Source organism: Echiichthys vipera (assembly GCF_963691815.1).
Source record: "Echiichthys vipera genome assembly, chromosome: 11".
NCBI lineage: Eukaryota > Metazoa > Chordata > Actinopteri > Perciformes > Trachinidae > Echiichthys > Echiichthys vipera.
Window position 1 is genome coordinate 27,390,071 of NC_139836.1, and position 14,735 is coordinate 27,404,805.

A 14,735-nucleotide genomic window follows, 5' to 3' on the forward strand; every position below is an offset into this window, starting at 1 on the left:
AGATTATTTGATTTTTTTTAAATTTACCTCACTGGGAAAACAAACGTGCCTCCTGTTGGGGCGCTTAGAAACATTAAGAAGTCTCTGATTGGATAGATATGGCCGGGTTCAGAAGGTCAGTTTTGTTGTCAAATGATACGCCACTCACTGTAGAAAGAACAGAGGGACCAGATCTACTAAAGAAAATTCCTAATTTGACAGGATTTTTCAAGGTTGTGGACACTTCTAGCGTTTTTTTTTGTGCTAAAGCATGATTAATAATGTGGGGGGCCCAATCAAACAGTAGCCTAGGGGCCCCTTATTATGTTTAATATCTTTTTATTTGTATGATTTTATTTTGCTTCAGGGTTTATTTGTTTTCCGGTCCAGTCAACCGTTCAAGTTTTGTTTGAGTGTAACCCAAACCAATCAGTAACTGTTTATGAATTCTTTATGGGCTGGAAGAGTCAATAGCATTACCATTCAGTGTTGTTTTCCAGCATTGACTAATTTAATTTTTTTCCTTAATCCCCCCCTGCTCGTGCACATCCATAGTATAGATTTATGATTGTTATTTTAGTACCTCAAAAAATCTCTATTTCCATCACATATCTACCCTCTAGACGGATTTATTGATGGTGACTCCCCTTTTCCTGAAAATTAAGCTTAAAGGACAAAAAAAAAAAAATCACCTAATTTGCCGATTTTATTATTTTAGATCAAACATATCAAACTTGTGCATAACCTTGTTAGTTTTCTAAATATCAAAACAACATAGCCTACTGTTGTGGAAGCTAACCTGCTCCAGAGGATCATTTAAACTGGCTACAGACCAGTTAAATCACTAGAAAATAGAGTCATCAAGTGCAGAATCTTGTGGTAGGGCTGGGCCATATGGACACGATTATCAGGGGGGGAAAATCATGTCATATCTTGATAATGATATATAGCAGGAGACAGCATGATTTCTGGTAATTTCATAAAGAAAGTCTATATGTCATAACTACATCAAAAGCCTATTTTTGAAATATATATATAAATATGAAAATAAATATACTGACAAATGAAAAGTACTGAGTATTTTCTAATTTTATTAAAAACGAGTACAAAATAAATGGAACCATTTAGAATTAAATCTTACAGGGTTTTTTGGGGGGCCATCCAGAAAAACGTGTGCTAAAGTGCCCTCTGGGAGCCAAAACGCATGCTCAAGTGCCCGCATGAGAGCCAAAACGCATGCTTAAGTGCCCTCTGGGAGCCAAAACGCATGCTCAAGTGCCCTCATGGAGACCAAAACGTGTGCTAAAGTGTCCTCTGGGAGCCAAAATGTGTGCTAAAGTGTCCTCTGGGAGCCAAAACGTGTGCTAAAGTACCCTCATGGGAGCCAAAACGTGTGCTAAAGTTTCCTTATGGGAGCCAAAACGTGTGCTAAAGTGTCCTTATGGGAGCCAAAACGTGTGCTAAAGTGTCCTTATGAGAGCCAAAACGCATGCTCAAGTGCCCTCTGGGAGCCAAAACGCATGCTCAAGTGCCCTCATGGAGACCAAAACGTGTGCTAAAGTGTCCTCTGGGAGCCAAAACGCATGCTAAAGTGTCCTTATGGGAGCCAAAACGTGTGCTAAAGTGTCCTCTGGGAGCCAAAATGTGTGCTAAAGTGCCCTCTAAGAACCAAAATGTGTGCTAAAGTGTCCTCTGAAAGCCAAAACGTGTGCTAAAGTGCCCTCTAAGAGCCAAAATGTGTGCTAAAGTGTCCTCTGGGAGCCCAAACGCGTGCTAAGATGTCCTGTGGGAGCCCAAACGGGTGCTAGAGTGCCCTCATGGGAGCCAAAATGTGTGCTAAAGTGTCCTCATGGGGGCCAAAACTTGTGCTAAGGTGTCCTCATAAGGGCCAAAACGTGTGCTAAAGTGTCCTCACGGGGGCCAAAACACATGCTAAAGTGTCCTCATGGGGGCCCAAATGTGTGCTTAAGTGCCCTCATGGGGGCCAAAATGTGTGCTAAAGTGCCCTCATGGGGGCCAAAATGTGTGCTAAAGTGCCCTCATGGGGGCTAAAACACATGCTAAAGTGCTCTCATGAGGACCAAAATGTGTGCTAAAGTGCCCTCATGGGGGCTAAAACACATGCTAAAGTGCTCTCATGAGGACCAAAACGTGTGCTAAAGTGCCCTCATGGGGGACAAAACGTGTGCTAGAGTACCCTCATGGAGCCAAAACATGTGCTAAAACTTCCTCTGGGAGCCTAAACGTGTGCTAAAGTGCCCTGGGGACCAAACAGTGGTGAGGACTTGCTATATGTGCCCCTTTCTTTCCATTCGGCCCCTGTCCGTCAAACACTCTGTGCACGCCACTGCAGTACACCGCAGTGATCCCATAGTCCATCCATGAAAAACGGACCAAACCCAGCGCTAATGACAGTGAAGGAGAGAAATCTAAGTGGGCTCCTGAGTGATCCCCGTGCTCTTCCGCTAACACACACACCTGGTGGAGAACAACGCAGGTCCTGTTAAACAGATGTGAAGCATAAATCATCCGGCTCTCATCCCAACCCCAATCACCGATCACTCCGATCGATTCCATGTCTTTCCCCAGTTTCTGCCGTCACACCGCGAGAGGAGACGCCGGAACACGTCCAAACACACTGGGCTTGAGTTCAGACTACAGGCACTGGCAGAGGACACGTGAGGTCCACGGCAACACAGACAGAGACAAAATGCTTGAGAGTTGAAAAAGTTGTTGCCAAGTTTGTTACAGCTCATGGGAACAACGGCAGTGAGTTACCTGTTAACAGCGCGGTGGGCATCAGAAAGCAGTACAAGAGCCAGACGACCACCTGAAGATCCATGTCCGCGCAGATCAGGGGGGCCCCCGGTAATCAATAACTCCTATAGATCCGGGCGCGCACGCACACGCTCACTCGCTCCTCCACTCCATCGGGGCTGGCTGATTAGAGGCGGCAGACGCGTGGATAGACCATCATTCCCATACTCGCTCATGATCGCCCATCAGAAAACAAAAGCAACTTTTAGTGGAAGTCTCCAGCTCAAAGAAAGGTTTCGGATCAGTGCGCTGTGTCGGTCCCGTGCGTCGGCAGCTGCGGATCGGCCCGTTTCAGTAAACTTCTCGGTGAGGAAGGAAGGTCTGGTTGCGTGTGTTCCTTCGGAGGGGCCCAGTCTGAAGTAACAGCGGTGTAGGTGGAAAATGTGATTCACAGGCAACAAGGGCGTTCATAGAGGAGCTATTCTCCACTGAGCTGCTGCTGCCGCTGCTGGTCACCTCCCCGCTGCAACCTTATATTCGGCTCCTCCGACTCGGAGCTCCGTCACAGCGCACAGCCCCGCTCTGCTGCGCTGCTGCTCAGCGGGTTTGATCAGGCTTCAAACTTCGGGCACTGGCCTCAGTGTGTGCTCAGTGAAGGAGAGCAGCGGTCACATGAGGAGGCAGGGTCGGCTCAGCCATGAGCGGCTCAGCCTGGGGAGGATGAATTTAGATAGTTTTGGGACGTCAATCAAATGTGGCACTGGAAATAGGCGATCTGCCAAATCTGACGCCAGTATAAATGTGTGTGTGTGTGTGTGTGTGTGTGTGTGTGTGTGTGTGTGTGTGTGTCAGTGGCGCCCCCCAGCGGGGAAACCGAGTAAAAACATGGAACCGGTGAAGGCAGCACTACAGCAGTGGGTGTGTGTGGAAAAAAGTTTTACTCTGTGGCCTGTGGTGAAGGCGTTATGCTGGATATGGAGGCTCTTACACACACACACACACACACACACACACACACACACACACACACACACACACACACACGCACACACACATACACTGTTATACTGTATATCATGGGTGCAGAATTTCCCAATTTCAGAAAAACATGACACCCCCCCCCCACACACACACACATACATACACACACACACACACACACACACACACACACACACATTTGTTAAAATGATGATTTACTTATATAACAGTTCAGTAAAATGATGATTTACTAATATAACAGTTAAAATGATGATTTACTAATATAACAGTTAAAATGATGATTTACTAATATAACAGTTAAAATGATGATTTACTAATATAACAGTTCAGTAAAATGATGATTTACTAATATAACAGTTAAAATGATGATTTACTAATATAACAGTTAAAATGATGATTTACTAATATAACAGTTGAAATGATGATTTACTAATATAACAGTTAAAATGATGATTTACTAATATAACAGTTAAAATGATGATTTACTAATATAACAGTTCAGTAAAATGATGATTTACTAATATAACAGTTCAGTAAAATGATGATTTACTAATATAACAGTTAAATGATGATTTACTAATATAACAGTTAAAATGATGATTTACTAATATAACAGTTACAATGATGATTTACTAATATAACAGTTAAAATGATGATTTACTAATATAACAGTTAAAATGATGATTTACTAATATAACAGTTAAAATGATGATTTACTGATTCAACAGTTAAAATGATGATTTACTAATATAACAGTTAAAATGGTGATTTACTAATAAAACAGTTAAAATGATGATTTACTAATATAACAGTTAAAATGATGATTTACTAATATAACAGTTCAGTAAAATGATGATTTACTAATATAACAGTTAAATGATGATTTACTAATATAACAGTTCAGTAAAATGATGATTTACTAATATAATAGTTAAAATGATGATTTACTAATATAACAGTTAAAATGATGATTTACAAATATAACAGTTAAAATGATGATTTACTAATATAACAGTTAAAATTATGATTTACTAATATAACAGTTCAGTAAAATGATGATTTACTAATATAACAGTTAAAATGATGATTTACTAATATAACAGTTAAAATGATGATTTACTAATATAACAGTTCAGTAAAATGATGATTTACTAATATAACAGTTAAAATGATGATTTACTAATATAACAGTTAAAATGATGATTTACTAATATAACAGTTCAGTAAAATGATGATTTACTAATATAACAGTTAAAATGATGATTTACTAATATAACAGTAAAATGATGATTTACTAATATAACAGTTAAAATGATGATTTACTAATATAACAGTTAAAATGATGATTTACTTATATAACAGTTCAGTAAAATGATGATTTACTAATATAAGAGTTAAAATGATGATTTACTAATATAACAGTTCAGTAAAATGATGATTTACTAATATAACCTGTGCAGTACTTATGTCCTCTACCAAGTTGTGATTTATGGAGACATATGAGTTGCATACAGGCAAAAACAACAACAAAACGCTTTTGTGATATATAAACGTATACGGACAGTGGAGATCAAATTAGAGAACAACTTAGTTATTCTTGATTTATTCTGAAATATTGTTATTTTTTATTGTCCATAATTTGATTGTCTATACCATTGCTGCACTTCATTTCCTACATACTGGGGAGTTATGCAACACTTTGTGCCTTTTCAACGTCAATTTATGATGTAAAAATCTTAATTTATGGCAAGGAAATTATTATAATGAATTATCCTCATGTGATGTTCAGTAATTCTTCTGCTGTGGAAAAAAACTCAGTTAAGTCTTGTTTAATCATAAGGGAGAAGAATGACTTGTTTTCTACCTTGAATGCCCATGATGCCTTCCCCATGAATTATCAGCAAAGCAAATGATAAAGACACTGATCTTAATCCTGTCACTTTCCCCAAACAAAACAAAAGGGAAACTGTAGCACAGCGTAGGATTTAAGGACCCATGTTTAGAGGTGTGTGTGTGTGCCCACACTGGAGATTAAGAGCTGATTAACACAGATGGGCCTATTCAAATGGAATGGGATAGTGCTGTGTTAATGAATGCAGGGGGTTCGGTTAATCTGGCTAGATCAAACAAGTGAATGTTACATTGGGATAGGATCAATGATATCAAACTTTAATACAGCCTATTCATCTTTTAGTTGGGTATCATTTGTTTCGAAGTCAAATCTAAGATGTAAAATAAGTCCTTTCAACTTTTTTCAGTGCTCTCTTTTGTCTGTAAGGGACGTTTGATTTGCAGACACATATAACCAAGGACTCAAACTCACAGTGGCGTAAAGAAATTAATATATGATAAAAGGCCAATGATAAATACATTTTAAAAAAGACCACCTATTGACAGCTTAAATGAAAGCCCTGCAGCAGCTGTGTCCATGCCATTGATCATGATCTGTGTGAGCGGGTGAGGATTGTCAAAAATGATTAATCATGTCCTTCGGAGGCTTTCACTTTCAGCCTAGAGCAGCGGTGTCAAACTCCAATTCACAGTGGGCCGAGTTTAAAAACTGGGACAAAGTTGCGGGCCAAACTCAATATTAATTTTAAAAAAAAGAAAAAAAGACTGAAAGACTGAAAAAATGTGCATGTGTTCCTTCCCTCCAGATGTGTAACGTTGAACCTTTCCAGTGCAGGTCCTTGTTCTTGTCGTGGTGATTCTTCTGTTTGATTCTTTGGTTACAGCCACGGTGACAAACAGCTCTTTACCTTCACACACAGATCATCTGCCTCCCACCGCTGCTGAAAGCTCCTGTCCTCCATCTTTCTTTGGGTCGTTTTTGGGGAGGGGTGGATTCAGTTTGTCTGCAGAGACTGGTAGCATGGATGCTCATGTTTGTTAACAGAAAAGTAGACGTGTATGTGCTTTATACTCACGGGCCGGCTCTCAGAGACCCTTGATATGATCTTGCGGGCAAAATATAATTACATCTGGCCCATGGGCCTGAGTTTGACACCCCTGGCTTAAATGAAATCCCTGCAGCAGCTGTGTCTATGCCATTGATCTTGATCTGTGTGAGCGGGGGATGATTGTGAAAAATGATTAATCATGTCCTTCGGAGGCTTTCACCTTCAGCCCAGACTAATGACACCGGGGCATCTGACAAAAGATAAACGATAGAAATACTCAACTTTGAGATATTTGATTAGAATTACCTCCGACTGATAACTATTTGTGAACTTAAGTGAAATATTCCCTCATCACTCATCATCACTCATCTTCAACTGCTTATCTGGGGTTGGGGCGTGGGGGGCAGCAGCTCCAGCAGGGGACCCCAAATTTCCCTTTCCCTTGCCCTTTTTCTAAAAGTGAATTCCAGCTACAGAGGCTGTCGTTACTGCTGCTTGAAGTGATGGTTTTGCTGTGCAGTCAGGGCCCAGGGGCAGGAAGACATCCATGTTTGCATGTCCTCTGCTTTGATGAGTCAGCTCTGTTATGTCCACAGAGATGGGCGCCGGTCCTGGGGGAGACGCAGGGGACACGTCATGTGCATTTATTCAACCCTATAAAAGCACTTTTAAAAGACGGAGGGGAGAGGGAATAAAGACATAAACATCAAAATAAACAAGTCCACAACAGCTGCTCTGATACAGCCACAAATGAGTGTGGGAAAGTAAGTAAAAGGCTGAATTCTGGTCTGTCAATTACAGGGAGCATTTGGGCCACTGTAAGAAAAGAAACGTAATAATCTCAGATTTTGAGAAGAATGCGTAATCATAGCTTGATATTATGAAAAATAAGATAGTAAAATAGGTTGCTTTGAGTCTTTTTATCTTTAATTTGAAGTTTTCCTTCACATAAATCCACCATAGTGCATAAAATCCACCTAACCGCAGGAAATTCATTGTTTGATGCTGAGATTTATCTAACAATCAAATGTTTTTGAAAGTTTCTTCTACGTTTGTTTCTTTGACCAAAACACAGATGGAAACCATACAACTTTCATTAAGATGTTTATTTTTATAACTTTATAAAAGAACGAAATCAATATGACGACAATCATCTTCATACACTGTATGAAACATTTGCCAAATGACACAACGACATTGTAACCAAGCAGATATTTAGCATCATATTTAGATTACAATGAAATGCTTTGGGTAATGTGCATAAAACCCACCCTTGCCCTCAAATAGTAAAGTAAAATTCTCAAAGTTTGATGCCATTCATTTTGGCTTAATTACACTAGGATAATGTAGGAAGGATGTGTTTTGTCATACAAACGCTTGTTTTACAAAAAAAACCGTCAAAAAACATAATAAAACACAAATATTTGTATTTAGTATTAGCTAATATTATTATTATTATTATTATTATTATTATTATTATTATTATTATTATTATTATCTGCAATACTGCACAATATCGAAAACAACAAAGCATATTTGTAAAATTGAAATGTGACTTTAATACCGTCTCATCAATATGGCCCATCGCTCTTTTATTGTGACAGGACGTAGACCGGATGAGGCGTGGCTTTGTGCATGTGGCGCGAATATTCCTTCTTCTTCCTGTGACCTGGACACATTTCCGGAGGCCCATTGTCCGTGGCAGGTATTTATGTCCTCAGCGAGTGGAGTTTGTTATAGGTTCCTGTGTTCACCTCCAGCAGCCGCAACATGTCTCAGGCTCGAGTCACGGACTTCTTCTCCCAGAGAAAGAAAGGCATCGCCGGGCCAGTGAAACCAGCCAAGCAGGGCAGGAGCGCTGCGGGCAGCCATGGCTCTTCAGAGGTCAGCACCATCGGTGCAAGAGCACGGACGCGATCCTCCAGAAACAGGGGGAACGCCCGTGTTTCGTCCTCCGTTCATGAAGAGTTTGTCAGAGTTATCGACGAGGCGGTGGAGCTCAACGACGGAGCGTGTGCTATCAGTTACTCCGCGAAAGATACCATCTGCAGTCCCCGGACACCAAAGAGGACTTCGGCCGAGACAGAGTTTGATATCGGGTCGGCTGTGTTTTCAGCCACGGCCGACCACAGCACGGCCAAGAAGAGACGGCAGGCGGAGGCTGTCAGAGACGCCGCAGCTAACTTTCCGGAGAAAGCGACGAAGAAGAAGGCCAGGAAGAAGCTGGTCCTCCCCCAGGACACACCGCAGGTAAAGGGGCTCCACTGAGCATACTAACATGGCTACCTGCGAACTTTTATTAAAATGTTCATTTTTATATCTTTATTGACAACAATCATATTCATACATTGTATTACACATTTGGCAAAGGCACAACAACATTGTGACCAAGATGGATATTTTGTAATACAGCGTTCAGAATGGAGAACAGAGGAAATGCTTTGGGCAATAACTTTGAACAAAATCATATTAAAGCAAATCATTTTACATAGGATAAATAACATTTAATTACAGTTGGCTGAAACGACGAGGAAGTGTTTTTTAATATCATACATTTGTTGTGCTTTTTTTCAATTTGAACAAGACTTTACATATATCTTATAAGTTAGATGAAAACACTTTACCAGACATAGAATTGCATCACAACAGAGTTTGTCTATGCTTTGCAGTATCACACCAAAGCAACAGTGTCGAGAGATATTTTGTTTTGCCAACCAGAAAACAGTTGGCTCACTTCATGATTAGCAGCCACATGTAACAAGATAATGAAGCTTTAGTTGATCTGTGCTGTTGCTGTTTGTGTCCAGGCTGAAGTCAAGCCCCTGCCTACCGAGGTGACCCAGCAGCACCCCGCTCCAGCTGCCCATGAGAACCACGTTCCCTTCCAGACCAACAGCGAGGGCACTGGAGTGCAGGCTGGCAAGGTAACGCATTATTGGACTATCTGAAAATGATGCTTCGCTCTGGTGTGCAGTCATCACACTGGGGGGTGGCACAGGTATGACGGAGCAGCACTTTGGTCTTGGCGTCAACATTTGTGGTGAAGCTGATGATGCTTTAGTCAGGCTTCTTGCATGTGCTTGAAATCCTTAAATACTTGGATTATATTGCGACGTTTTCACAAATGCATGTTCACAAGAAGAAAAGTAAAGACTGTAGCCACATTTCTCATTGAAAAGTCCATAATTCACCATTGTGCCCATCTGTTTTTCCGCCAGGCTTTGTCTAGAGAGAGCGTTTCAGCCCTCAAGCTGCGCCTTCAGAAGATTAAGAAACACACAGAGGGGATGACCGGTGCTGCTCCTCCTGCTTCAGCCTCCACATCCTCCTCTTTACTTGGCTCAGCCTCCAACAGCATCATCCCTCCTGTCCCCAGCTCTTCCTCACCCATCCCCTCTGATGCAAAGGCCCTCAAGTTCACTGTAGCGCAGGTCAAAGAGCTTGCGGCTAAAGCGCAGCAGAGAAAGGCGGAGAGAGACGCCAAGGAGAGCAAGCAGAGTGATACCCAGGCCCAGGACAGGTGAGCATGTGCACACGTTTGCAGGTGGAGCACTCCACTTCACTGATAGTAATTCCTGCCAAGTCCAAATCAGGCAAACCAAAGTGTTTTTTTCTCTTTCTCTTGTCCCTCAGTACTGAGCAGCCAGCATACCAGCGGTACCACACCCTTGCCCAGGCGGCGCCCCCGGGCCTATCCTTGCCGTACCAGTACAAGGTGCTGTCTGAGATGTTCAGGAGCATGGACACTGTGGTCGCCATGCTGTACAACCGCTGCGAGACAGCCACCTTCCCCAAGATCAAACAGGGAGTCCAGGACATGACGCACAAGTAGGTCAAAGGACAGAGAGGCGTTCTGATGTACTCAGATTTAAATGAGGAGGAGTAATTCTTTCAGGTTTGGCATGCAATCGAGCCAAAATTAGTGAAGTCCATGTGTGAGTCACAAGAGCATTCAGCGGTGTTGTTTCCTGGTTCGGTTACACTGGAGTGTCTTAAGACATGGGTTGACTTCACCGACAACTCTGTCAAAAGTCTTTAGAGAAAGTTGGAAGCAGGGCCACGAAAACTGAAACTCAAGTTTTCCGTCCTCTGTGATACTCTGGGATGGAGCCCACAGCACAAACTCTGCTCCTCCATGTGCAACAGCTTCTGTTGCGTCACGTTAAACCTGCGTTTGTAATAATAATAATTCTAAATAAACAGACTTCTACACTTTGGTTTTCCACATCCTGGAGGCTAGAACTGGCTGTTATTTATGGTGTTAAATTGTAACAGAAGTTGCTCAAGACACTTGACATATAAAGTAGGTCAAGACCACATTCTATGACTTTATTTTACATTATTTACAGAGACCCAGCAACAAGCATCTCTATCTTTCATAATAATAATACTATTTATATTCAGTATTTATCCAGCAATCATGTGCACTCATTGGCAACCAAAAGCTTCCCTTTAAGCTAATACTGGCCTCTGGTGTCTCCCTTGTGCAGGAGGTTTGAGGAGAGCCACGTCGGTCAGATAAAGACGGTGTTTCCTGAGGCGTACACACTGAGACAGGAGAAGAACATCCCGACCTTTAACAGCAACATCAAGAAGAGCAGCTACCAGCTCACAGTGGAGCCCGTCATTCTCTCCGGTTAATATAATAATTCCATAATACAATACTGATGATAATGTCTTCTCTACCTGTTCATGGGTTCATTTATTAACTTGTGTGCTTTTGTCTGTCTCAGACCACAACTGGACCCGTCCTGTCCTGTCGGCTTCAATTCTCCTGGAGAGAAGAAACACCTTCCACCTGAATCTGGTCTCCATTGTCAAGCAGCACCACAAGGTCAGAAAGCCGATCCACTATCGCTCTAAGTTGGTTTCATAAAAAGTCCCAACCATGCATAGGTAGCCAGTGGGGAAGAATTTTGAACGTGGCAGAACCAGGTTTAAAAATGAACCCTGTGTGGTGTTAGCGGAGATGGTTGTCACTTGCACAAGGGGGTTGCATTGTGGTGCTGGTTAATTTCTGCTAACTTTGTTTCCAAACTCCCTCTCCGTCTGCAGGGCTTCCTGTCCTCCTTGGTTCCTCCAGTGTCTGTTCCAGAGGATCGACTGACCCGCTGGCACCCTCGCTTTAATGTGGACACAGTGCCAGCCGTCATCAGGAGCTGCCTGCCTCAGCCTCCACACACTGAGAAACTGTCCACGGCTCAGGAGGTGCTGGACAAGGCGCGCTCACTCATCACACCCAAGGTACCGGGTCCATATTCTGAAAGTCGCTATCATGTTGGCACATAAAAGGAATTTGACGTCACAAGGAGGGCTGTGGCTTTTGCCTGAAAAATCACGTTTGAACTTCATTTGTTTAATAATCTCAATAATCAAGAATTTATTAATACTATTTTGACCCATTATTGCCTTCAGTAAGACTTATATTTATATCAAAATTAAGTTGTATTTGTTCTGTACACCAGAGGGCAGTGTATCAATGACAATAAGCAGGCAATGGTGTTTCCAGAAGAAAAACACAGTCACAAGTGTTTTCTTATTAAAAGTCCAGGCCTCAAGTGTGACAGTCACTCTTTCCGGTCTTTGGTCACAAACACCCGCCACACACTGTATTTCTCATGTGGAAAAAAAAAACCCAATTTATAACATGCTACAGCGCCCAAAATGTCTCTGGCAGCCAATCAAAAAAAAAAAAGAACAGTGTAACACAATCAGAAGAACGAACTTTTGTTTCTGGGAAAGATTTCACACAAGTCCTAGCCCTAGTCATGACCATAACAATAACAGTGCAAACGGATAAAGACATAATCAGTGATGTTCAGTCCAGTAACACAGCACCGTGTCCTGTCTGAAATCCTCCCACGGTGTGAATAAGAATACATAAAATGATATCTGTTTTTAAACAGGGTTCTTAATGGGCTTTTTTTAAGGGTTTGAAAGTGCTCAGATCTTGAATAAAGGGATTGAAGCTGTAATTGCCTTACGTTCATAATAAAACACAATCTGACTCAAAAGTTTTCCTTTTAGATAAAGCAAATCAGTCAGAGAGCATAATTTATTCTGCCTTGTAGTCCAAATAAAGACCACTCTTTGTGCCTCTAAAGTTTCTAATGTCTAACGTGGAGGGAATCGTTCTCCTCCTGTGTTCAGATGGAGAAGGCTCTGGTTTCTCTGGCTCTGAAGACCGAAGAGAACGCTGCAGAGAGAAAAGAGCCGACGCCTCCGCAGAACCCAGCAGTCCCCCAAACATCAGCTGACCCTGCAGCTCAGGTCCCAACTGCCCTGAAGGGAGTGTCCCAGTCGCTGCTGGACAGGGTAGGTGGAGGAGGGAGTGCTGGGGTGGGCGGTCTGGACTTGACGGCTTTGTGGGTATTATGAGCCCGGTTGGATTCAGCTTTTACCTCATGAGAAAACGGTTGTGATTCATCCTCGTTTGTTTGTTTGTGCTTCAGATTCGGGCAAAAGAAGCCCAGAAGCTCCAGGCAGCCATGACTCGAAACCCGGCCCAGGAGGAGCGCCTTCTGATGATGTCACGGCTCCCAGAGCTGGCCAGGATTCTCCGGAACGTTTTTGTGGCAGAGAAGAAACCGGCTTTAGTAATGGAGGTCGCCTGTAACAGGACGGTGGGCAGCTACAGGTCTGCTCTCAGCGCAGGTGGGTGATAACAGCCAGGGTTCTCTGTAAGCTATGCAGGGGATCCGCGGGCTCTTAATAAGTCTAAAATAGGCCATTACTGTTCTAAAGTTCAGTCAAACTTTTTATTTTTTATTTAATTTTTGGGGAAAAGTTTAGATTAACGTTACGTTGTAATAAAACTACTAAAAGGAACAAACCTGGACCCAATAACCACAAACGTTAATTTCAGCCCAGTCGGAACTTGTTGGCGCACACTATGTGCGAGCTAGTCTGGAGCAGGCTTAAATGTAACTTGTTGAAACAGCTCTACCTTCTGCTCAGTAGGAAAACTTGTTTCTTTATCATGTCGTTCAGAAAAGGACAGTGATGTGATCGACTGTTCTGCCTCTCTCATGAACAGGGGAGATGGAGAAACACATCCGTCTGCTGGCAGAAGTGGCGGCTGATTGGCTGACGATCCACCCTGTCAGGAAGGACTTCTACCTGAAGCTGAACAAGAACACGGAGCTCAACGTGGTTCTGGACAAACTGAGCCGCAGACTGCGAGAGGAGGAGAGACTCTGATCCTTCACTGGTGACTGAGCGAGCCGCTGCCCCCCTCAGGGCCTCAGGCTGCAGACTGAAGGCCAGCTGCTTTAAAGCGCCACATTTTCACTGGATTTACGCACCATGGTTTCTGCGCTCCAGGCTTTCAGTGATGTAGCCACTGGTTGATCTAGGCACAGCTCCAACATACTGCTGTGTCCCAAAATCCCGAGTCCACATTGGGGGCGAGCAGACCCAGTGGTGGTATTTCCAGCACCCCCCCTGTGCTGTAAACAGGTTGTTTTACATGAGTGACATGGTGCTTTGTTTTTATGCTTTGTTTCATGAGAGTAATCTTGACGTCTGCTTCCAGTCTTTTTAGGAATCCATTTTCTACAGTGTAGAACTTGAGAACTGTTTACATTTTTAAAGGTCACTGTTTGATAATGTTTAAGAAATACAAACGTGTCAAAATTCTACTGCCTCCAATTGTTTTCTGTGAATACAATTTATTAAATCTAACAAAGTGTAAAGTAAAGGCAATGATTGCATCCAGTAAACCTGCCTCCTCCTCTTTACATTACTCCAGTGGTGGCATTTAAACAAGGACTTTCACTCAAATACTGTTCCACTTATTTTAGGTTACCGATGATTCTAAATAAAACTGAGTTTGTGTCAGATCATAACAAAGCTTCTCTCAGGGCACTTTTCATAGAGCGGGCCTAGACACCCCCCCCCCCCCCCTTCATCTGGCGCCCCCAACTGTGGCAGATATTTTCAATCTTGTCCGACACTGTCTTTAAGATGCTGCAGTTTCACAGCCAGACCAAACTAGACAAAGGAACCCACTGGTACCAACATGTCATGCTAGCCTGTCAGGAAGGGGCTCAACTTACCAAAGGGAAAACCGACATGGCCAATTTCACAGGGCTCCCT

The 14,735-nt window shown here is 42.6% G+C and overlaps 2 protein-coding genes across 3 annotated transcripts in view; one reads left to right on the forward strand and one right to left on the reverse strand.

Moving 5' to 3' along the window:
* piezo1 (piezo type mechanosensitive ion channel component 1 (Er blood group)) overlaps window positions 1-3,302 on the reverse strand; it is a 125,831-nt gene extending 122,529 nt beyond the window's left edge. For both annotated transcript variants that reach the window (XM_083923231.1, XM_083923230.1), the window contains exon 1: window positions 2,758-3,302. In XM_083923231.1, the coding sequence (XP_083779357.1) occupies window positions 2,758-2,821 (64 nt within the window). In that variant the 5' untranslated portion in view covers window positions 2,822-3,302. The remainder of the gene's footprint in view (window positions 1-2,757) is intronic.
* A 5,106-nt stretch (window positions 3,303-8,408) lies between these two features.
* On the forward strand, window positions 8,409-14,019 carry cdt1 (chromatin licensing and DNA replication factor 1; the record flags this gene model as incomplete). Its single annotated transcript, XM_083922486.1, has 10 exons — window positions 8,409-8,888; window positions 9,446-9,562; window positions 9,857-10,158; window positions 10,272-10,466; window positions 11,129-11,274; window positions 11,372-11,472; window positions 11,694-11,882; window positions 12,789-12,953; window positions 13,091-13,292; window positions 13,675-14,019. The coding sequence occupies 10 exons, from the start codon at window positions 8,409-8,411 to the stop codon at window positions 13,836-13,838; spliced, it is 2,061 nt and encodes a 686-aa protein (XP_083778612.1). The 3' UTR covers window positions 13,839-14,019.
* Window positions 14,020-14,735: the final 716 nt, after the last annotated feature.